Below are 24,725 nucleotides of genomic sequence, written 5' to 3' on the forward strand. Positions count from 1 at the left end.
TTAGTATGAGTACTACTTTAGTATGTGATTTTGAACAAAGCCATACTCAACTGTCCCATGATGCATTGCGAGAGGGATTTTAAATTGTCCTGGAACCGGCTTCAAGCTAAAAATCAAACATCCCCTTTTCAAAATAAAGCATCTCTTCGTGTCTTCCATTAGCTTTTTTGTAGTTTTTTTTTTTTTTACTGTTTTGTAGATAGAGCTCTTGTTTTGAAGTTAACAGGAAGTTTAGTCAGTAGCACAATGGAGGGTCTCTGAAATGTGTGAATGAAATGTGTTTACGTGAGTTTTATGGATCAAATGAGCACATGTTGATATTCTACTTGGTCACTTTCTCACTTCAAATGTTTTCAGAACTTTCAAAGTAAAGGTGGAGAATCAACAGAGAGATTTAGCATCAGTGTGAACAAGGTTTTTAATGCTGTAAGTTCCAGATGCATCTTGGGAAACTTGGAAGTATACTTCAGTGGGAACGCTCATCATCCTAATCATGGTAGTGTCGACTTCCTGCTTAAAGGTGTCTTCAGCTGAAAACATCCATAGATCTGTAGTAAGATGGAGGATAGTGAAGTCCAAATTATACTTTATTAGTTCACATAATTTTTTTTAAATGTAAAACACAATTGCTGACGAAGGCAGGTTTTTTTTGGTTGTTTTTTTTAAAATTATTATTATTCTTTTATCATGACAGGCTTTCTCTTTTCTTCTGACTCTGGGTCGGTTTTCAGTGGAAAAGAACAAACCAGTCCAGCAGCAGCTCAACTTTCAGCCAAAGCAGTGAAATCATTGTTATGTAATTGATGAGACGCGGGTTTTGTTGCTGCTGATGCTGAAGTGACTCCTGGATGCTTTCGCTGCCCTGCTGTCGTAATGTGGAAACACTATTATCTAACAAATATGAAAGGTAGCACGAGGTTAGAATCAGTTTAAAGTCTTTGTTTCTGGAGGTCATTGTTGGGTTTGTCCACATACTTCTGTCCACACCAGCAGGAAACAGCCCAATGTCTATGCTGAGCTGGTGAGAGATGAATGAGAGGAAAGAATTTTCAGGCTGTTTCCTTCACAAATTATCACCCGTTTCCATCCCTGGGAAAAAAGTCATTGTGCAGTGTCGTCACACCCTCAGTTTGTAAAGGAAAACCATCACAGGGTCACTTAAAGCAGTGGTTCTCAACCTTTTCAACTCGTGACCTCCAAAATAAAGGTTCCAGAGAGCGGGGACCCCCACTGTAGCTGAAGGTAGTGGAGACAGGACCATCTATAAGGGGGAATAAAGGGGAGAGATTCTTGTGGTCCATCCATAAAGTCAGTAAAATGATGGTCCATTGTTCTATGAATCTGTGATAACCACATTTATTTATTCATCTGAATAATATCCACATTTACTGTTATTATTATCCTTGTTTTAATCAGAAATAAAATGGTTCAAAGTGACTAAAACTGGTGGAAAAGGTGGTGAAATGGATTTTTAAAAACCACAGAAATTAGCTAAAAAGTTGGGGGGGTTAGAAAAATGTTTGTAGCCCTACTAAAACCTGATAAACTGATTTTATGTATTGTATTTTAATTTTAAATTTTCTTGCTAAAAAGTACAAAGTTTCACACGTGGAAGGAATGATAAAAAGGTGCAGACACTGCTCACTTTTTCCATATGTTCTTCACAAAATGCAATGTCCGCCTCGGCCTAAACGAGGCAGATGCAAAATAAGATTCAATAAAACGAAAAAAAAAAAAACAGATTGACAGTAGAATCTGTTCAAAAATGTCAATGTTTTCAACCTGCTTCCTCCTTTAAATGTAATATATATATAGAAACTGTTTTATGTTGGCTGTAATGGCAGGTTTATCTAATATAAAACAATATATACGTTGTTTTTTTTTAACATATGTTAAAGAGCTTAAAAATAGGGGTCAGGTTTATAAAACAAGAATTTCTGTCCATTATTGTTATCATAATTGTTGTGTTGTAAAGAGCATAAACTTCTGTGTTTCTGTTCTCTCTGCAGGAGGCTGATGGGCGTGGTCCGTTAGATGATCTTGGACCACCTGGTAAATGCTTCCATTGAAGCCTGTTTTCTCCCTCTGCTGCTGCTCTAAGCTGACTAACCACCATGTGGATTGTGACTAAGTTCTGCTGTGTTCACACCAGATGGATTCAGAGTCCGACATTACGCCTTCATTTGTGAGTACCTTTAAATTTGTCGAAAAAGCTTCGATTTTTCTGATATGTTGTTTGTTTTGTTGTGGCCTTTCATGCCAGGTTGTAACAAAATCGACGTCGTCACCTTTTAATATGCATTATTTTAATGTTTATAATAAAAAAAATGTGAAATGTCTACAAACGACAACAGAAATACAAATACACTTGAAAAATACACCAAAAAAAATGAAAAAATGTATGAAATGACAAAAACACAAAATGCACACAAAACAGCAATGACAATATCTTCAAAATGATTTAAAAGCACACAAAATGATGTAAAAAAAAAAAAAAATACACACAGCAATGACTGAATACGATAAATGGTTCTAGAAATAAAAGATTTTTCTGTTCAACGAGAATTTGCGTATATTTTCTGTCATCGTGAAAAACGGACAGAAAAAAAAAAGAGTTATGGTTCTGAAATTAAAGACACAATGGGTGCGTTTTCCGGACCTTTTCCAAATAAGCGTTTACCATCTCAGGATGGCCGAGTGGTGTAAGGCTCTTGACTCAAGAATTTTTCCTTCTCCTGCAGTGGGTTCGAATCCCACTTTTGTCATATTTTTTCAGTGTGTTTCCTGGGTTAGGGTTTTAAATTAAAGAGTTAGCGGAGTAACTAAAAATAAATATGAGCTAAAATAAAACTGACGGAACTTTAAGTCACGTGACGCACCTATGACGTCACCTAAAATGGCCAATGAGGGGCGCTGCCGTTTTCGTATCAATAGCCACTGCCTTTATTTATTTCCTCGCTCTTCATTTAGAATCAGGCACACGCATAACACGGAAATTCCTCAGATGCATGTTTTGGGACAATATCACACATTTACACATTATTTTTCCACTGGAAAACTGGTGATTGAATATCTAGAAAGTGTGACAAATGGACAAACATGCCCCGTTTTATGGTTTAAATACTGATCGTGTTATCCTGTGATTGGAAATACATATTTTAATGTGTTTATGACTGCATTCAAATGTGAAAAGACTGGTGTAGTTGTTGGTGTATTAGCTTAAAGGGTGATGAGTTTACCTGGTGACACGTCACAGCAGAATCATTCAAACTCCAATCAGACGGATTTAGTCCAAAAACGTGAAGGTGGTTAAAGGTTTCTGCAGTATTTTTCCCATTAAACAGGTAGCTGAGGGTTAGCAGTGTGGCTAACGTTACTGTACCCCTCGGGCTCCACATACTGTACATGGTGTGAGTGATTGAAACAATGAACATTTTTGGTTCCTGTTGTTGGTCTAGTTATTTTTTTCCTTCAGCCTGTTATCTTAATGCACCATTGTGATCAGGACTCATACAGCTGGTGTTTTTATAATCCATATGAAAAGTTTTAAGCACTTTTTTGTGAATTTTCTCATTTCGAGCGGAAAGTTCAACGTCTATGCATAATTTCACCGTTGTTGTATTGTCATGGCTATACAATAAAAATATATAACTTACAGCCAAGTTCATATAGCGATGAGAGAAACCATGTCTTTTTCACGGCTTGAAGAAGAAATTTCTTCTTTCAGGTTTTAGCATAAAATGATAAAGACCGCTTTTGACTTTTCGACCAAATTTTGACATTTATACGTATGGCAAATATGTCTTTTCAACCATATTTTGCTTGGTGGGTAGTGATGTAGTCTCATGTGATTTCAGAGTAACACTTAAAATGTAAAATTAAGAGCAGACTTCTTTAACCCTATTTAGCATGTTTGGTACGATTTCAGGATGTTTAATAGCAGTAAAGTATGTAAACATAGAGGGAAAGATGATGAAAAAGAAACAAACACAAAGTCTGAGCCCAAAACTTTCTGAGCCCATAAATATCTGCATTTATTGGGAGGAGTTTTTATAGTTTAGTCTCTCTGAATCAAAGCATTAATCTTTGTGCTTTGATAAAACAGTATAAAATGTGGTTTTAACTCAGAAACGAAGCAGATTAGTCCTCCTCTTTAACGACCTTTTACTACCGGGTCTAAAATCACTCCAGGCCACTCGTTGGAGCGTCTGTTTCCAGACACTAACCTCACCTTGGCTGCGTTCGTCCTCATCTGGATGCTTTGTTTGACAAGCAGATCTCCAGCAGTCCCTGGACAGACCAGCAGTGACTGCAGTGGTTCCAGATGTGGGTTTGTCCACAGCTCTGGAACAACACATCTATGTCTGTACACTCCCAGTTCCAAAGCCCAGCAGCTCTATGCTCTGCTCTGATGTGATGTGTTTTCCCAGTGATGTCAGTGTGTGTGTGTGTGTAATTGGCTGTCATCTGTCCAGGCGTTGTGTGTTATTCCACATGCAAACGATGCACGGGTGGGAAAACTGCTTCCTGTTTATCATTAAATGCATCTCCAAGCCACTTATGTGTCAAACTCGAGGACAGGGACCTAAATCCAGCCCTTAAGAGCATCCAATTTGGTCCATAGGAGAAAGTGAAAATGACAAATTAATCATTGTTTAAATTAGCAACTAATTCTGATATTTCACAAATGAAATCAAACTTCACAGTATTTTTAGGGTTCACAGTTTTCCTCGTGCTTATAATTGTTGGTCACAAATTCAAGGACATTTGAAGTGAAGATCCTGCAGGGACTGAAATCTGTCACTTATTGCTCATATATCTTCTTCTTCTTCTATCCGGAATTAAATATTCAGTTTATTTTCAAAAGAAAATGCTCCGTGTTCAAGGCGAATCATATTCCCAGTCATTTTCCGACCCTCTTGCTGCTTTTCAGGGTGGTGGGGGGTCTGCTGGTGCCTACCTCCAGCTTTCTTCAGGCGCTAGGGGGCGGGACTACACCCTGGATCTTATTTCACATATAAATATGTCAGTGGCTATCCGTACAGTTGCCGTATCAATATACTGACATTGTATCCGTACATAGCCCTCCTATTTGGCCAGTTTAGGTCACGTGACTAAGACTAAACCCTAAAAATTGTTGCGATATTGGGTTATAACCTACAACAAAGACACTACATAATTGTACTTCGGTTACCGTACCAATAGCACCGGGGTTGTCCATTAGGTAACCGTACAAATAAACATTTTCTATAAATATTGATCCTATCCATGGTTGGATCGCAATAATCTCCACAGAAGTTGAAGATCTAGAAAGCAGGACCCAGTGGATTTCCTTCTCTTCTCCAAGGACACAATGAACTGTGTGTGTGGCTTTTTGCTTCTCTTTGTGTTCACTACAACTCACTATATCACATGATTACGTGTGAACTAGTGTTGAGTCCTCGCCGCAACAGATACGCATCACAGACGGAGGCGTGAGGATTGACGGACAGCAGATTATGCACTTCTATGCATTAGTCTACGGGACTCCCACAATGCAATGCGTAAAACCTTTCAGACAATATCAAGAATGTTTACAGTGGAGATCAAAACAAACTGTCAAGCAATTTTGAACTTTATCCATTTCTGTTTGGAATAAATCATGTTCAATTCAAACAATCTTTATCTGATAAAAAGTGGCTTTAGGATCAAACTGATCCATATTTCAACTAAAATGAGATAAAGAAGCTTCTGATTTCTGCTGAGTGGAGTTTGCAGGTTCTCCTTGCAGGTTTTCTGTTATCCTGTCACACATGTAGCACACACACACACACACGCACAAAGATGAGGGAGGAAGCGGGAACTGCTGCTTTGGGGGAAACGGGTTAATGGTGGACTATTTTTTTCAAAGTGGGTGTGGTGAACGTAGAGTAGAGGCCCATATAAAGAGAAACAGAGCAGGCTTTATCCTGCTCACTTCACTCAGACCTCACAGGAAACCTTCAACTCCCCCCGACTCCCACGACTCCCACTACTCCATTACTCCACTTCCCACGCGTTTCCCTCTTTCCTGCAGCGATGGCTTCGTTCATGTGGAGAATGAATGGACTCTGCACGCGGATGGCGGGAGTTTTGGTGCTTTTGGTGCTGGTGCTAAGTAGTGAGTATCCTCAAAATGTAATTATTACATTTCCTCTGTCAGAAACTCACAAAGATTTTATCTCTTTTTTTAAAAAAACAATTTGTTTTACTTATTTAAAGAAAGAAAATCAGTTTTAAAAAACAGTTTGAGGAAGTTTTATAGCTTTGTTTTATGTAATTCAATCACAAGACGTGAGATTTGTTTTGAAGTGTGCGACCACGAGGCTGCAGAGAAACAATGGATCTGCTTTGTGTCGAGAACTTTTACGCCCCGGGGTGCTGCTGAACATGTGTGTGAAGATGTCGTTTTGTTTTTAACCGTGTGACACAAACCCAGTCGTTTAACTGTGATCTTTATCACACATTGTCTCTGTTTGATGTTTCTATAACTAATGCATGTGTGTGTGTGTGTGTGTGTGTGTGTGTGTGGGCCGTCCACTCTAATTCAGTCTGAGGCCTGATGCTAATTGCAGGGTGATGCATGGCTTGGACCGAGCCGCTGCCCCACAGCTTGTAAAGCGTGACCGGTCATAGTAACGACTTCTGCAGAAACGTTTGGTCGCGTCACTGTTGTTTCAAAGTGGGGACGACCATTGGGCGTGGTTACACACCGATGGATATTAGAGGGGGAAATGATTATAAAGTAACCAGTGTTACATTTTCTGCAGTAAATAGCAAAGCAAACGCATGGCAACAAGCCTGAAAACTGTTTTTTTTTTTTTTTGTATATATATATTTGTATAAAGCCAATATTTGCAATTTTAAATGACATTTGTGATGACATAGAAGACAATTTTACCGATTACAATATTTAAAATAAAAAGGGTAACTTTACACAGTCATTTCGTCAAATTGTGCTTCAGGATCCCTCAAAAAAACTCACTAAAAAATGCTGACAGACATAAATCATGTTTGAAATATTTTTAAAAAGTGTATTTATCTTATTTCCACTCGTAAAACAAAGTTTTTGTTTAGATATTGAACTGACGCAAAGTCAAATTAAACCTTTAGGTCAATTTTTTGCTCTTAAAAATGAGCATTGAGAGGAAAAACCATTAGAAATAAATTTTATGAAGTGATTAATCATGTTTTGAGCTATGTTGATTCTGCTGATCATTGCTCATCCAACAGCAGTCATGTGATAATAATACGAGCTCTGAACATTGTGAGTCCATGTATCAGCAGAGTGTGACGTTCTAAAGGCCACATCACACATGGCTCAGAAAAGCCTGAGCTGGAGAACACATGGTTTCACCAAACTGTGATTGATCTGATATTAGAAACATTAGTGTCAGTGTTTAGAATAATGATCAATCTGAGTGAGCCATAATACAGGAAAGAACAAATGTTTGTCATTTTGTGTATTTTTGTTGCAAATTTTGAGGATTGTCATTTTGTGTAGTATGTCAAGTAAATTTTTTGAGGTGGTTTGTCATTTGTTTTGTATTTTTGTTGTCTTTTAGAGTCTTTGCTTTTTTTTTGTATATTTTTTATTGTCTTGGGTATTTTTGGTCTTTTGTGCCTTTTGTAGTCATTTTTGTGTAGTGTTTTGTATGTCTTAAGTCAATGTGTGCATTTGGTGTGTTTTTATTGTCGTCTTGGTTATTTTGTTTTATGTACAGTATAATTTTGTTGTGCAGTTTTGAGTCATTTTGTGTATTACATGCCATCATTTGGAGTTTTTTTGGTTCTCATTATGGGTACTGTTGATTTTTTTTGTGTGGCGTTTTGTATGTTTTTAGTCATTGTGTGTATTTTTGTCATCTTGGGTGTTTTTTTTGTTGTGTATTTTTGTGTTTTTTTATGTGTCATTTGGAGAACTTTTGTCATTTTGTGTATTTTTGTTGTGTTTTGTATGTCTTGAGTGTTTGTTTTTTTTTGGTGGTGGTTTGGATATTTCTGTCTTGTGTATATTTGTGCATTTTTTTTGTCGTCGTTTTGGGTATTTTTGTTGCGTATTGTCATTTGTGGTTTTTTTTGTTGTCCTTTTGGTGCTTTTGTTATTGTTTTGGTTTTGTTTGTGTAGTGTTGTGACTTAAACCATTTTGTGTATATTTTTTGTTTTTTTTTTGCAGCCACACCGATTAAACTGAGGGCCACTATTTGCCCATTTCTTGTTTAAATAAATAGTTTGAATCTTCTTCCTGGTGTTGGTCATGTGACCCATTTCAGCTTTCCTGTGCATCTCTATTGTGTTGCGTTAGCATCGTGAGCTAAGAGATGTCCGTGCCCTCCTCGCTGACTTTTGTTCCGTCGGGGTCAGAGGTCGGTTCCTTATGACGTTGGTTCCACATCCAAAGCTACACACGAGTTTCACGCTTCATCGTAACTGCTCCAGTAAAACTGAAGGAGCCTCTTTGTTTGGTTTTAATACTCGAGTTCTCATAATGACACTGTTGTTGATTAGGAAGAGTGGAGAATGGCCACCAGCTAGGCTAATGCTAACATGTGAGGAAGCTTAAAAATGTGCTTTTTACAAACGGGAACTATTTTTCTTTTTCTTCTCACGTCGAGGAATTCTGGGTTTCTCGTGTAAATGTGGGAGAATTAGAGTAAAATGTTGATGATTGTGTGACCCAGCAGTATAAATGAGAAATAAACAGCAGCTTTTCTGTTGCTGAAGGTGAAAAAGTGGCAGCGTGAAGACTGTAATCACCCATAAAAGAGCCAAATAGCTTTTGGTTCTACAAATGAAGTGAAGTATCACCATAACAACAAGTTTTACACAGTGTTTCAGGCCAAAAGTAGCTCAGGAGCTTCAGGGAGTGATGGAATGAGATGCCACCTTTTTGCTTTTATAGCAGCTCTGTCCAAGAAATCAGCACCCATCGCAACAAAACCTTTTATTAAAAAAGGTAAAAAATTTGAAGAAGTGTCAGAAATGGGAGTAATGTAGCAAAAATACATTAAAAGTAGCAAAAATATGGCAAAAAAAGTGACGGAAATAGGTTAAAATATGGCAAGTTTGGTGTAGGTGCAGAAAAGGGGTCAAATTAAGCAAAAGCATGCTCAAATTGTTCAAAAAAGCATGCTAACACATTGGATTTTTGTTTGTTCAGATCACGTGACAATCCCAGTTAAACACCAGTCAATCATCCAGATGTGTAATACTGCTGCTTCCCATGACTCTCATCCGTAGTTATGCTGGCGTGTAAATATGCACTGCATTGATGGGCACGGACTCAAATAATGAATGATGTCACTCACTGCATTTTTGGACTATGTTATGAACTCGTTCTCTGAAGATTTCTTTTTTGTGGGGAAAACCCAGGCTTTAAATCCAGTGTGAGGAAGAGAAAACACATGTGGTCTTTCTAGTTTCAGCAGAACCAGTCATTTTCGATTCTACAATGACTGGTTCTGTTGGGAAATCAGAGCCTGACGTTCCAGGATGGATTCAACAACAGATGTTCTCTGTGTTGGGTCTATGTTTGTTAGCGTAGCCCCCAGGTATCCAAAGATATGCTAAAGTGATAGACTAATGGAATTAAAGGCGTTAAAAGTCAATAGCTTCCAGGCTAGCACAACAAGTAACATCACAACAATGTGGTATTCAGTATATCAGAGATGGAAACTTTGATCACAGCAGGGGCCACATGTGATTGTCTGATCTAAGGGCCACGAGAGAATAAAGGATTGTGTGCTTTTGTTGTTTTTTTATTTATTTTTTTTATCTTGTTTATTTTTGTTGTTTTGTGTGTTTTTGTTGTAATTTTGTATCTAATTCTCATTTTGTGTGTTTTTGTGGTTTTCTTTTGTGTTTTCATTGTCGTCTTGTACATTTTTCTCTTGTTTTGTGCATTTTGTTTGTCTTGTTAGTTTTTTGCTGTCGTTTTGTCTTTTTTTTATCAGTTTGTTGTCGTATATTGTATTTTTCTCTCATTTTGTGTGTTTTTGTTATTGTTTTGGGTGTTTTTCTAGTTGTATTTTGTTTTCTTTTATTCATCATGTGCATTTTTATTTTATTTTGTGCATTTTCTTTGTTGTCTTGTAAGTTTTTGTCGTCGTTTGTGTTTTTGTATGTTTTCTTGTGGTGTTTTTCATCATTGTGTTGTAGTTTTGTATATTTTTCTCTAATTTTGTGTATTTTATTGTTGTCTTGTGTGTATTTTATGGTTTTGTTTTTATTTCTCATATTTTTTTCTCATTTTTTGTATTTTTGTAATTGTCTTGTGTTGTACTGTTTTGTTGTTGTACGTTTTTCTATCATTTTGTTTGTCGTTTTTGTTGTGTTTTTTATTTGGTTTTTCATCATTTTGTATATTTTCCTAACCCTATCCCTAGTTTTTATTGTTGTCTTGTGTGGTTTTTTGTCTGCTTATATTTTTCTCTTATGTTTTTGCAAGTTTTTCATTGTCATTTTGTACATTTATTTCTTCATCTTGTTAGTTTTTGTTATCCTGTTTTTTTTTTTAAATTGTTTCGTGATTTTGTGCATTTATCTCATTTATATGGGTTTATTGCTGGGTGTTAATGAAGGTCATTTTGTGGATTTGTTTTTGGGGAGGGCACAATATTTGACTCACATCTAACCAAAAGTGCAACCTGCAAACAAATAAATGAAGCGTTGTTAACTTTGTTTTCATTTCATTGCATTCTTCTTGTCCCACAATGTTGGTGATGTTTGGGGCTTGAGTTGCGTCATTTGTTGGAGGGCGTTGGTCTTTTTTATGTAAGCTTTGGCAGATAATGGCCTTATGTCAGGCTAGGCTAAGTAGGGCGTGTGCGTCCACTCGGGGCCCCAGACGAGGCCAGGGAGCCGTGTGTGTGAGCTCACAGAGTAATTAAAGTTGACTGGTGATTTTAACATGTGACAGGTGGGTCAGGAAAACATTCTCCTACATCTGTGATCCCACCGTCACTTTGATTCGTAGCCAACTGGTCCACGGAGACGTTAGCATCGATAAGAAAACAAGCGCCCAGTGGCTTCTCTGCTTTTATCTGTGATCACACAAAGCAGAGGATCCTCCAGCAATAATATTTTCCCGGCGAAACGTCCGTAATGAAGAGCAGAAGCTCAAATCTTCCTTTTCCAATTACTGCTGCTCTGTTCTGGTGCAGCTTATTGTTTCTTGTTCCACAGCAGACCCCCCCCCCATTCCCACCACCCCCCGCGGCACTTTTTACAGGCCGAGCTTTTACTGTTGCCACCGTGCAGGAAGAAACCAGCTCTCCTCTTTTTGTTTCACCTTCGATAAACCCACCAGATGTTCCAAAGCTTGTAAATCTGAGCTTTATTCTGTTTCTGCATCCGTTACCAAGCAACCTCACATCATAGCCTACTGTAAATTATGTCTCTGCGTCTTTAAAACGTCAATTTTTACTTAAAAATCTAGTCAAAATGTCATCACAAACCATGTCTGTGCTCTTATTTTGGTAGGGACCTACTGTTTACGCGAGAATAAAAAAGCTTTTAATCAGCATTTATTAAGGACTTTTCACTGATAAATAAAGGCTCCTGGTAGGTAATGTTCAGTAAAAACAGTTGTTTTTGTGCAGATCTCATAAATCACTTTGCCTGTAAGTTTTTACCATAAACATAACGTTAGCACCCTATGCTAATTTCTTTATTTCCTTTCTTTGCATCGTTAACATCAGTCAATGATCCTCAACTAATGCCGACTCGGAGAAAAGTGTGTTTCAAATGTTTCAAATGTTTTCATTGTTGTTTGGACTTGAATTGCTTTTTGCATTTATTTTGTGTATTTTTCTGTCATTTTGCGTTAATTGTGTGTTTTTAAAGTATTTTGTTTTTGTTTCTAAAGACATTTTGTGTATTTTGACGACAACGTTTTGCTTCCACTATTAGTTTTTGATCATGTTTGAGCTCAGATATTATTTTTTTTTTCTAAACTGCATTTTAGTTTAACTAGAATGATATTTCACAATGTGAAAGTATAGAAATACAGTTGTTTAAGATTGTGTTTTAATTAAAAAAAAATGTGCAAAACTCGATTTAAATTTTTCAGAAATTTTAGGCGACCCCACTTAAACTCCAGGTGACCTCACATAGGGTCCTGACCCCAAGGTTGAAAAATACTGATTTAGTGGCTCCTGAATAGATTTATTTCTGTAATTTTTATAATTTGCGGTCATTTCACGCCTGGGGAGGGACTAAAGACTGACACTTTATTTTATTTTCCTCTCTCTCTCTCTCAAGTACCCCCTGTAGTGCCATCGCGTACCGCTAAGGGTACACGTACCCCCATTTGAGAAAGACTGGTCTAGTGTGTTTTTGTATTTCTAAAGACATTTTGTGTATTTTGTTTTTGTTGCCTAGTGTGTTTTTTGCAGTTTCTTCTGTCATTCAATGGTTTTTTGTTGAGGTTTTTTGTATATTTTTCTGTCAATTTGGAGTTTTTTTGTTGTCGTCCTCGTGTGTGTTTTTAAGATAATTTTGTCTATTTCTCTGGCATTTTGCGTGTTTTTGTTACAGGTTCTGTCATGTGATGTATATTCTCTGACATTTTACTCTTTTTTTCTGTATTTTTCTGTTTAAAAAAAGAAAAGAAAAAAAAATCTTGTGTATTTTTCAGTTTTCCTGTAATTTTTAGCCATTGTGAGTCATTTTCCACGTTCCACGCTGCACAAAATCAGATCCAGGACCGCATGTGGCCCACGACCCACCAGTTGCCTATTTCCACTGTAGGAGATGAGCAGTATAGGTGATCAAATGAAATCAGCAGCTTTAGAATTGTGATGTCATGATTTCATCTGAATTTCAGCTGCAAACTTTACCAAAACATTCCATTGAAAGAGAACATGCAAACTCCTTCTCTGTGGCATTGTCAGCGTTGTGTGGAAATCTTCCTCCACAGTTAACCCCCCCCCCCACAGCCCTCTGTGTGCCCCCCCTGTGCCGTGAGCAGCTGAGGGAGGGTCCCTGCTGCCCAACGCTATGTGCTGTGACAGCCACTTCCTGCGGTCGGATGTGCTCGGATAACATTCCAAAGCTGTTGTTAATTCCTCTTATTATTTTCTTTTTCCCTCAAAGCTCGCTGCTGTTTAGTTTAAAAACACAAAAGGGCGTCGGCACGTTGGGAGGAAAATCAACTTCTATCTGGAGGATATCGAGCAGGTATTGCTCTAAAAAGAGTCTCTAACGCGTACTTCTCCCCCCCATTACAAACGAGACCAACTCAGGAACTTGACGAACATCCCAAAAGTAAATAAGGGGGCGGGGCTTTTTCGAAAGGTCAATTCCAAATATTGTGTATTTACATTTATTTTAATTGTAATAAAACCAGACGAGTCCTTCTTTCATATGATATGAAACTTTAGAGGTGTTAGTGGACGGGAGCAGATTCATATTATACAAAGAACATGTGTGAGAAAGTCGAGAAGAACAGCAGAAAGTCAAAAGATTAACAGGCAAAATCAGCTCATTAGAAATATTGACATTATTTATGATTTATTCAGTCCAGAAAATGCTGACTCAACAGAAAAAATATGTTCTCTCCGCCGATCATTTGGTTCTATCTATGTCTCCAACAGTAACGGCAGCCATCTGTGAGTAAAGCTGTGACGGTTAACGTACAGTATATACATACGGACAACGCCATCGGCTCCAGCTTTGCTGAATCACATTTCATAGAGATTAATTTCATTTCACTAAACCTGCAGTTTTTGGACTGCAGAGAAACGGGGGCGATACTCACAGATACCGACACTAACTGACAGTGTTCTGTCAGTTAGTTTTTAGTTGCGTTCACACCGAACGCGACTTCAGCGGCTATAGTTGCTTAAATCGCCCATGTTGAGTTGCTTAAACATAGTCGCTCTTTTTCTTGCTTCATCTGCCCCCGTTACGTGACGACCGGGAGAATGACGCAGGGATAAACTCGTTGCCGATTGGATGTCGCGACACAGCGTCACTCGAATTAGCTTGAAAAGTTCAAAATTCTCAACTTTGAGTGACTTCCAGCGACTCAGATTGTGCGACTGAAATGCTGAATTTGTGCAACTTGCGTCGCTTGAAGCGGAGGTCGCTTGAAGTCTCATGATAATAATACATTTTATTTATATAGTGCTTTTACAGTGCTCCAAGATGCTGTACAGGGATAAAGACGCAGTGCGCAAACAATAAGTAAAAATAAAGAGGCATAGAATTAAGTAAAAACACAATGCAATAAATAATAGATTACAAGATAAAATGGCTATACATTAAAAGCAGACCAGAATAAGTGGGTTTTGAGGTGTTTTATGAAAATCTATTAATCTAGTCGGCAGAGTCGCTGAAGTCGTGTTTGATGTGGACGCACCTTTAGAAACTAGGGATGCACATTGCCATGAATCTGACGATGCGATACGATTCACGCTTTGCATGTCACAGTACGACACATCGCAATAACAATAATTACAAATTGCGATAATAAGTAAATTGTAATTAACTGTAATTCAAGTATAAATATCAAAAACAAGTGGCATGTTTATCCAACTCAGATTACATTTTTCTTCTACAACAGATTGTGATTCTGGTAACTTCTTAAAATATATATATATATATATATATATATATATATATATATATATATATATATATATATATATATTTAAAAAGTAACTACATACATCTATAAAAGTGTCCAGTATGTTTTATGCAAATAAAATGCATTGAGGAGTGAGGTAGTTTAAAAAGTTTTAAAAGGTCTTATGGTGCGTTCACTGACACCCAGTGACCGGGAGATTACGTGCTATGCAGATGTTAGTGTAATTAAATGGTTTTCATTAAAAAAACATGATTTAAAAAATCGATTCGGAAATTTTTTGGATCCTGCTGTAAAATATCGCGATATATCACTGAATCAATTTGTTCTTACACCTTTATTAAGAACTGTCAAATATGTCTGAAACCAAGTTTTCTTTTTGTTATCACAGCATGGATGTGCACGGGGAAATGATTGTAAACTGGTTTCTCCTGAACTTATGGATCTGAACGTGCTAATTTTTGACGAAGAGTTTGGAGATTTTTTCCTGTCGTTTGGTAGAAAATAAACAAGTGTCCAAACTGTGTGAAATAATTTCCTGCTCTCGTCTCTCTAACAATCATCGTATTTCGCTGAATGTGTTGCTTTGTTTACGAGCTGCTAAAAATATCTGGAGGAGTGTAAATCTGTGATTATCTGTCATGGCTCCACACGGAGAAGGAAAAGCCCAAAGAGCCTGACAGCAGTGAGGAGAGCCTTGAACTCATGCTCTCTGAACCCTCCGCAGAGCGCTGGGTCGTGTTTTTGCAGTGGAGGCGTTTTGTGTGTTTGTGTTGAGACGAGGTCGTGAGTTTGGAAAAGCTGTGAGACTTTTCACGCAGATGTTTGAGGAGCTGCTGACGTTCAGCACGTGGCCTCAGAACCAAAACTCTGATGCAACAACTGTTGTTTTAACAGGAGGAAAGAAAATGATTTAAAAACCTCCATATTTTATAATCTAACACAGGGGTTCTCAACCTTGGGGTCAGGACCCCTTTTGGGGTCGTGAGTCACTGCGAGGGGGTTGCCAGATCCCTTCAAGAAACTAAGAATATTTTCTGAACAATTTGAGACAATTTTTGCTTATTTTTAGCCTTTTTCTGCAACTACACCAAACTTGCCATATTTTGACCTATTTTTCAACACTTTTTATTGTGTTTTTGCTCCTTTTAATGCATTTTTGCTACATTACTCCCATTTTTGACACTTCATCAAATTTCAATGCCTTTACTGAACATTTTGTCCACTTTCAAGACATGTTCACCACATATAAACCCTTTCCACCACTTTTCCACCTATTGTCACATATGTTGATCCATTATTGTCACTTTTAACCTCTTTTCACCATATTTCATGATTATTTTTGGTGATTTAACCACATTCACGATTTGTGAAATTTGTCAAATTTCTGTGGTTTTTAAAATCCCATTTCACCACCTTTTCCACCATTTTTGGTCACTTTTAACCCATTTTATTTCTGATTAAAACAAGGATTTACACCTTAAGATGACTATATACTATGGTGTAACTCATAATAAACGTTCCTGGATAACAGTGGATATTATTCAGATGAATAAATAAATGTGGTTATCACAGATTCATAGAACAATGGACCATCATTTCACTGACTTTATGGATGGAGATAAAAATCTCTCCTTTATTCCCCCTTATAAATGGTCCTGTCTCCACATGACTGTTCTTCAATGTTCATGTCTGTGTTCAACCACCTTCAGCTACAGTGGGGGTCCCCGCTCTATGGAACCTTTATTTTGGGGGTCGCGGCCTGAATAATTTGAATGCACTGCATACTCCTGCTTCTCCAACTCATCGTGAGAAAATATTCTAACGTCCTAAAGCAAAGTGTTGAGTGTATTTATTGGTGTGGAAAACCCCATTGGTTCACATTACTGCAACTATTAAGTTTGTTGCTCAATTTGCAGCCAGTTAAAGGCTTCTTTGTGTCCCAGTAAACATCAAACCAAGGCTAATCATTCTGTATTGCACAACAGAAAACGTAAAAAAAAAAGTTTAAAAATCAAAGAACATGAGCTGAATCCACCATAGTGGACACATGTTTGTTGGTAAAATGATTTAACACAACCGTTAGTTTGTGACTGAGGTCTAAAAATAAGCTTTAATGTCCTTCCTTTATAGTTTAATGCTGCTTTATTAAATGAAAGTTAACATCAAACATGTGCTTTGCTTATAATGAACAGGTCACAGCATCAGTATGACTAATAAATCAGTCTCAGACGTTGCCAGGCAACAGTGTTTGACATTTCCAGAGGTGAGTAGAGAAGCTAACATTACTTTTACTTTAGATTAACATGACTTAAGTAAAAGTAAAAAGTTGTTCCCGAATTAGGAACTCAACTACTGAGTAACTGGTGAGTAACTTCTGACATTTTTTTTTTTTTTTAATTAGAGCGTGAACCTCAAATAGACAAAATTATAAACTAGGAATGTTCAAATTCAAATATTGACAAACAATATCACTTTAACTAAGTTAAATCTTAATAAATCTACATAAATTATGGCAAATACAGCTGCAGAAAGTGTCTTAAATTAATTGTCTTTACACTGTTGAAACAGCACAACAGGCTCAGTATGTTTAAAAAAAAAAAAAAAGTGGATTATTTTAGCTTTATTTGTTATTAATTGTGCTAACTTGTTTCTTACAGCTCAGGTTCTGTGTCAGGACGACGCGGTGACGGACGCCGCAGATGCAACGCTTGATGAGTTGACCACTGGTACAAGCTTCTTCTGATGTTTGAAATCAATATTTTGTGTCATGCCAAATTGGAAAAATCAAACCTTTCCTTTTGCTTCCAGCTCTGACTCCTGTGGACCACGTCACTGATGCTCCTGATGCTGGGGCCCCGCCCACTGGAGACTCTACCACCGCCACTGCAAACTCTGGAGACAATGTGGATCCAACGATCATCCATGTGGTGATGATGGACAGCCAGGATGGAGACAACACACAAACCACAGCTGCCCGTGCTGGTGCTAAAGTAGAAGACGTCACCATGGCGTATCCAGCCAATCCTGGTAAAAACGTTGGGGTAAGCATTAGACTTTGGTCAGGATGTTTAAAACCTGCTTCATCAGGGTTTCCTTTTCATTTCAGTGGCATAATTACAGGTGTTTACTAAATAAATCCTGCTAAAAACTTTGTAATACAGGGTTTATAGTTTAGGGATTAGTCAACTCTTGTTTTATTCTGAGCATTAACACAGGAAACAACAAAGGATTGTGTGTTTTTAGTCATTTTGTGTGTTTGTCATTCTCTGAATGTTTGTTGTTGTTTTGTGTGTCATTATGAGCCATTTTGTGCATTTCTGTTGTCCTTTTGTGTATTTGCAGAGTTGTTTTGTGTGTTTTTACGGTAGTTTTGTGTATTCTTTTTGTTTTATGTATATAATGTTGTACAGTATGTCTTTTGGAGCCATTTTTCGTATTTTTCGTTTTGCTTATTTTTGTTGTAGATTTGTTTGCATTTTGAGTAATTTGGTGTGTTCTGTCAGTCTGTGTATGTTTTGTGTTATGAGTCATTTTTTGCGTTTCTGTGTTGTGTATTTATTTTTTTATTCTGTATATTGTACAACTTTGAGTATGCTCTTTGTATATTTTTGTTGTTTTTGAAGTTATTGGTGTTGTCATTTTGCTTATTTTTTTTGTGGAACACACCAATATACTTCAAAGTCATAAATAAAGGTGACAGAGACAAAGGACCCCCACTGTACCTGTAGGGGGGGGGGATTGTGTAAAAGCTGGAGAAATGGGATTTTAAAAACCACAGAAATTGGTTAAAAGCTGCAAATTAGAGTGGACAAAAACGAACAGAAAAAGTGATGAAACGGGTTCAAAGTGTCAATATTAGAACAATTAGATCAAACTGGCAAATAATGGCAATGACAAATTGTGAATATGGGTAAATTGGCCAAAAATAAGCAAAAAATATGTGAAAAGAGGTTAAAAGTGACAATAATGGGTCAACATGTGTGACATTAAGTGGTAAAGTGGTGGAAAGGGTTTAAAAGTGCTGAAAATGTCTTGAAAGTGGAAAAAATGTGCAGAAAAGGTGTTAAAATTTGATGGAGAAGTGTCACAAATGCAAAAGCAAAAATTGGCTGAAATTATTCCGAAAAAATTATTTTTCTTGAAGGCATCTTGCACCCTTCAGGTCCCACGACGTCTATTTGCCACAGGGCCACGGAAAGACAATAACCATTCTTGGATTAGAAGCCGATAAGCACTGGGAGAACATGTAAACTCCCCACAGAAAGGTTCCAGGATGGCCTCAAACCAATGCCCATTGGTTATGTTTTCTCACACTGAAACAAAATGAGTGGATAAGGATACGAATGGACTGCTCGTGACTCAGTCTTTATCATTTCCTGCCAAACACAGTCCATCCAACGCCACCAACAGCTGAAATAATCGTCCTGAAACATTGAATACCACAGAGAACCCTTTGGACTGAAGCGATCCAGTTTCCTTCCTCTATCTGGCCCTGACACCTTGTGTCTACAGGAAGTGGCGTTCCTCACTCAGACGCTGCTGCATAAACGTGGTCAGAGTCACAAACATTCCTCAGACGCTGTAAATCTTGAGAAAAAGTTTCTGGCAAATAACGACTAAAACAAAAAGTTGAGAAATTGGATGCTCTAAAGGGCCAGATTTGCACCGACAACTGTGATTTTTTTTTTGCAGGGTTTTGTGTGTATTTCCTTTAAATTCCAACACATTTTAATGATGGCTGCTACTAAAATTAAAATCATAAAACGAGTATCAAAGTAAAGTTATTGCTTTGATTTGAAGGAATTTGTTTCTGGTTTTGTAAAGGGAACCAGTATATTACATGTTTTATTGTTTGCTGTTGATTTCCAGTGTTAACTTGGTTATAAATATCACTTTTCTTTCTTTACACCGTTAACCGCTCTGTGAACTTCTCCTCTGCAGGATGAGGTCACAGGCGACTCTTCCTCCTCCTCGTCATCGTCAGGTTCGTCTGTGTTTGTGGGTATTCTGGTGAGCGGTCTGCTCGCTGCCCTCGCCATCACTATCGGTTACTTCAAATGCCAGCGCAGGCCGGAGAAACAGGCAGTGAGGCTGGTAAGCATGGTTTTTATTCTCTTTATTACTTATTGATATTTATAGTACACTGCTGGCCCTGAGGCACAAATCTTCTTTTGACGTGGAAATGATAATAAAATCCTGTTCAATCCATCTCAAAGAAAGAGTGTTAAATTAGGTTTAAACAACAGATTGCATGTACTGTTTGTAAATTACTAACATTGCATGTGTACGTTTTAGAGGCGTTGGTGTTAGAAGTGAATAAACATAATATGGGATAATGAGGAAAAGTTAGTGTGAGGACAATGAGAAGAACAGCAGATTAAGGTAAGAAAAGATGACAAGATATACAGTACAAAGAAACAAAAGAAAATGGCTCATCTCAATGCAAAGAAACATTCTTAGTTTCCTCAACTACCAAAAAAAGTGGATAAAAATGCTCTCAGTGACTAGAATTTAACAGAGCTCATTGTAGATTTTTGCAGGTTTTGGTAAATTATGGTGCATAAAAGAAATAAACGATATAATATAATCAGTGTAAGAAGCCCAACATGGGGCTCACATAGACTTTGATTAACTTTGTCGTGTTTGGAAACATGATTTCCTCACATTTTATGAGATTTATTTGTTGCATACTGCGTAACAAATTTAATTTGCTTGTGATGCACGTCAACAAATGTTTCCTGATCGGGATTGCAAATCAGTTCACCTTGACACGATTTCCTCCCGCCCACATCATATGGGTCATTCCATGAAATTTCAATGAATTTTCATGACATCCAACTCACTTCTCCCAATTGTTTCCATGATTATTCAATATGCACGCTTTACATTTTTAGTTTGACTTTTTGAGATATGGGTATGTCTAGAGTTTTGTGCGATTTTTGCTTGTCCTTATTTTTCTTTCATTTTCCAGCTTCCAATATCTCAGGAGCTACATCACATAGTGAACTGTAATGTGGTTTAGTAATACATCTCCACCTACTCTCTCAGAATATATAAAAAGATCTGCTATACATCATATCTGGTGGACATGTCAGCTCCTCAAAATTGGAAAAAAGTTTGTCAGAGTTTTGGGTCTGGAACATGTTTGGGTCTTCAGTAAACTACTTAGCATATGTCTCAGCTCCCTGTAATGTGATCAGCTTAGAGCTATGAACATAGACTGTTCACATCAGTAATGATTAGTCACAGATATGCATTGGTTCTTGGGTGACACGCTCTGGAAATATGAAAATATACTTTTTTTTTACTATTTTCATTGGCTCATAACTGCATCTGGGAATGTAAGAAAAAATCGGATCTGTTTTAATTTATGGTATAAATATTACTCTTTCTTGGGATATAAAACAATTTGTCTTTATGTGACTTTTTCATTTTTATTTTGGACCCCAACTTTGGGTTATTTCACTACTTGCAGATATTGAAAATCCTTTACATGAGGCCATAGCTTGGCTCTGTGTCTCATCATCATTCATTGTTTATTAGTTTTCCATTGAGACTGAAGTGTGTCGGCCATTTGTTGAAATGACATGGAATGACTTATAGCCCAACTATTACCCAAACCCGCATAGAATAACTTCCAATCTAAACTATCTGAAATATGTCCTCGGCACAGAAAGAACGTGGAGGTCAAGTCGTCACATTTCCTGCATCATCCCAGAGTTTTTTCCAGTTCTCGGAACGCCAACGCTAACGTAGACACGCTGCATTAAAGCTCAACAAAGGTGGTTTTCCTCTGCTGTAAACTGGACGTCTGTGTTGTGTTCACAGGCGGAGGAGGCCTACCCCGTGGACCAGGACAACCAGGGGAACACTCTGGTGTCCGTGGCGCCCCTGAACCCTCCTCCTGAGACGCCCGAGAAGCCCAGCGTAAACGGAGCGGAGTCCCCCGAGGCCGACAAGACGCAAACCCCTCCCCCCACCAACGGTCACTCCACCGCCAAGGCAGCCGACACAGAGCTGTGAAGGAGTTGAATACGCACACACACACACACACACACACACACACACACACACACACACACCTTCCCCTCTGAACCCTTCATCACAGAGCGAGGACAATCTCCTGCATCAACATTTCTCGTACCTCCTTCTTTGGCTCCGCCTCAACAAAAAAGAGGAAAAGCAGTCTGACAGATGAAAGATGACGATGATGACGAAGGCTCAGTCCCTGGGTTGTTGATGGTGGGGGTGGGTGGAGTCCAGAAACTGGTGATGGAGCAGTATTTGTTTGGCTTTCATCAGCACTGCAGCTTTGGGAATTCTGTCCATTTCGCTTTGACCAAATCCACGACTCACAAACGCCATGAACTCGCACTGCCGTGGAATCTGTTTACAAACCTGTTATTATTGTGTAGATACTAGATGTGCATGAGGCCTTGTCTGCACATACATGCACAGTTTTTTTTTTTTTGTGTGTGTCATTGATTATTTCCAAAGATATCCCCACCCATAGTTGATTGGATGAAGCCTCAGCAGCAATATTTCAATCATTCATCAATCATTTAGTTTTACTTAACTTTGTTTCAAATCTGACATTCAGTCATTTATTAATACACTGCTTATTAGTAACAGTAACTCATTGCTGTGTTTACGTGCACACGGTCACTTGGAGACTTTAGTGCACGCAGACACAAGCATGACGTGGCATAAAGTTTTGTCTCAGTCCTTCTGTAAGAACCTTAAAATCATGTTTTTATGACGGCTTAAATGTGCGTTCACATCCAACAACAACTCTGGCGACAAAATTACATTAAAAATTAATGTAAACAACGCAACGTCAATAGACATTCCTTCAAGCTACGCGACTCACGCAATTCCAGCGACTCAATCGCGCAATAAGAGTCACTGGAAGTTGCACAACGTGAAAAATGTTTAACTTTGAGTGACGCTGTGTCGCTAATCGGCAATGAGTTTTGCCGCAGTTATTGCGGCCTAAAGGTGTCTTCCCATCGAACGTGACTTCAGCGACTATAGCGACTAGATCACATTTAAAATCAACATAACTGACGCAACGTCAAGCGACGCAACTCATTCACGTGCTCTGAGTCGCTCAAAGTTGAACATTTTGAACTTTTCAAGCGACTTCGAGTCACGACATTGAATCAATAATGAGTTTCTCCCCACGTCACTTCCTCGGTTGTTACGTCACTGGGATAGATGAAGTGAGCAAAAAGTGCGGCTATGTTCAAGCAACTCATCACGAACGATTTAAGCAACTATTGTTGCTGAAGTTGCGACTCAATTGCGCGATCCGAGTCGATCCAAGTTGAACATTTTGAACTTTTCAAGAACATTTGAACTACGCTGTGTCTCGAGATCCAATCGTCAATGAGTTTCTCCCTACGTCATGGGTTTACATGAAGCGATGATACGAACCAAAAGTGCAACTATGTTCAAGCGACTCGTCACCGGCGATTTAAGCAACTATAGTTGCTGAAGTTGCATTCAGTGTGAACGCACCTTAACAGTCAGAAAAGTAATTTAAAGCTGATCCGATAATGGGGTGAGATCAATCACTTCTGATAAGAACCGTAATATTATGCGAGGCAAAAGGGGAGGAGCTTTACGACACGCTGCAAACCAACGACACAAGTCGTATCGTATTGGCATCAACAATTACGATTTATGACCCGTGCGTGTGAGTAGAATCCAAACCAAAGCTAATCATGTACATTACGTACTTAGCTGTGTGTTTATATTTTGTTTGCTAACCTTAGTATTTAGTGATTAATGGAACATTTTGAGTACATTTTTTTTTTGCAGATGACGTTAAACATGAAAAACGTACATAATGATGTCCAGCAACTTCGGTCAGAAATGAAGAATAATCCATCAGAAAAAGCGTATTCTCCCGCCTGTTTATTCTTATTTTAATATTTAGTGTTTTCCTTTTTGACCTTCAGGTTTCAGCTCATGCAGAGGCTACTTTTACATTTTGTGTATAATCTTTCTTCTATGCCAAAGACTTTCTGATCGTAGCTCATAGTTGTGCTTAAATCACGTCCATTTCTAACAACTCCATTCGTGGATTAACCATTCGTAAATGTATTCAAGAAAAAAAGAAGTATCTAACATCTTAAATCCGTATTTTTTTTATTTTTCTAAATGTGCTTTTGGTGGTTTTTTTTTCTTATTCTTATTTGTAAATATGAAATCCCAATCTCGCTGATGTACTTGAGTGGAAAATGCATCACAAACAGGGAGTGTGACTTATTTTTTTATATCCTTTTGAAGTAGCTTTTAGTTGCTAACCAACCAATGTGGCTGTTTGATTGTAACTACATGTGCCTTGCAGCAGTTTAACATTGGCTTTACTGTTTTAGTAAATAAAGAAAAAATAAAAACTGAACATCTTTGTAATCGTTTGTTTTCATCTCAAAATCTGATTTCATGCTCGTCCACTGCAGACGGGGAACGTAAACTCCGACACACACGCCCATATTATTACACAGCTGGTTTATATAAGCAGTAGTATAATGACATCACTTCGGGTGTCGGGGCGGGCGGTGCCACCCAAACATCGCCCAGCTGTTTTCTCTCAATGTTTCATGAGTAAAATGCCAAATGAAAATCAAATCTCAATCCGTCATCGTGTTGATGTCACATTCCGTCCACGTAGTCATCGACGTGCTTTACAAAACCAATATACTGTATTACGTAGGAATACTGCACACCCTTGTTTCAGCTAAAGTATTTGACACCTGAAGGACGTTAACAAGAGCAGCTGATTGTTGCTGTTGTCAGTAAATGAGCACAAATAAATAGTTCACACTTTGGTAGGGGTGTAACAGTTAGTTTTAACGATTCGATGCAAAGAAAAGATGATATTTAATTTAGAACGATTCGATCCAAAACAATTCAGTGACTTAAAATCGATTCAGTGACGTTTTATCCAAAATAATAATGTAACCAGTGTGAGTTCAATAAACAGCACATCTTTCATGGATTCCTGTTGTTTCTTGTAAGGGAATCATCTATACATTATAGACAAACAAGTAAACAACATTTAATCGCAAATATATTCATTTTGTTTGAATAAAGTCAAACTAACACTTC

General features: G+C 37.9%; 1 protein-coding gene across 1 annotated transcript; it reads left to right on the top strand.

The window, feature by feature from the left end:
* Positions 1-5,928: 5,928 nt before the first annotated feature.
* On the top strand, positions 5,929-24,018 carry cd34 (CD34 molecule). The gene is made up of 5 exons (XM_028453173.1): positions 5,929-6,139; positions 17,267-17,335; positions 17,418-17,650; positions 19,551-19,703; positions 21,438-24,018. The coding sequence occupies exons 1-5, from the start codon at positions 6,058-6,060 to the stop codon at positions 21,630-21,632; spliced, it is 732 nt and encodes a 243-aa protein (XP_028308974.1). The 5' UTR covers positions 5,929-6,057; the 3' UTR covers positions 21,633-24,018.
* Positions 24,019-24,725: the final 707 nt, after the last annotated feature.

This window comes from Gouania willdenowi, chromosome 7, assembly GCF_900634775.1.
Source record: "Gouania willdenowi chromosome 7, fGouWil2.1, whole genome shotgun sequence".
Taxonomy (NCBI): domain Eukaryota; kingdom Metazoa; phylum Chordata; class Actinopteri; order Blenniiformes; family Gobiesocidae; genus Gouania; species Gouania willdenowi.

Coding starts and splice junctions, on each gene's coding strand:
- cd34 (XM_028453173.1), top strand. CDS start 6,058: ATGGCTTCGTTCATGTGGAGAATGAATGGACTCTGCACGCGGATGGCG. Junction 6,140..17,266: donor TTTGGTGCTGGTGCTAAGTA/GTGAGTATCCTC, acceptor TGTTTCTTACAG/CTCAGGTTCTGTGTCAGGAC. Junction 17,336..17,417: donor GCTTGATGAGTTGACCACTG/GTACAAGCTTCT, acceptor TTTTGCTTCCAG/CTCTGACTCCTGTGGACCAC.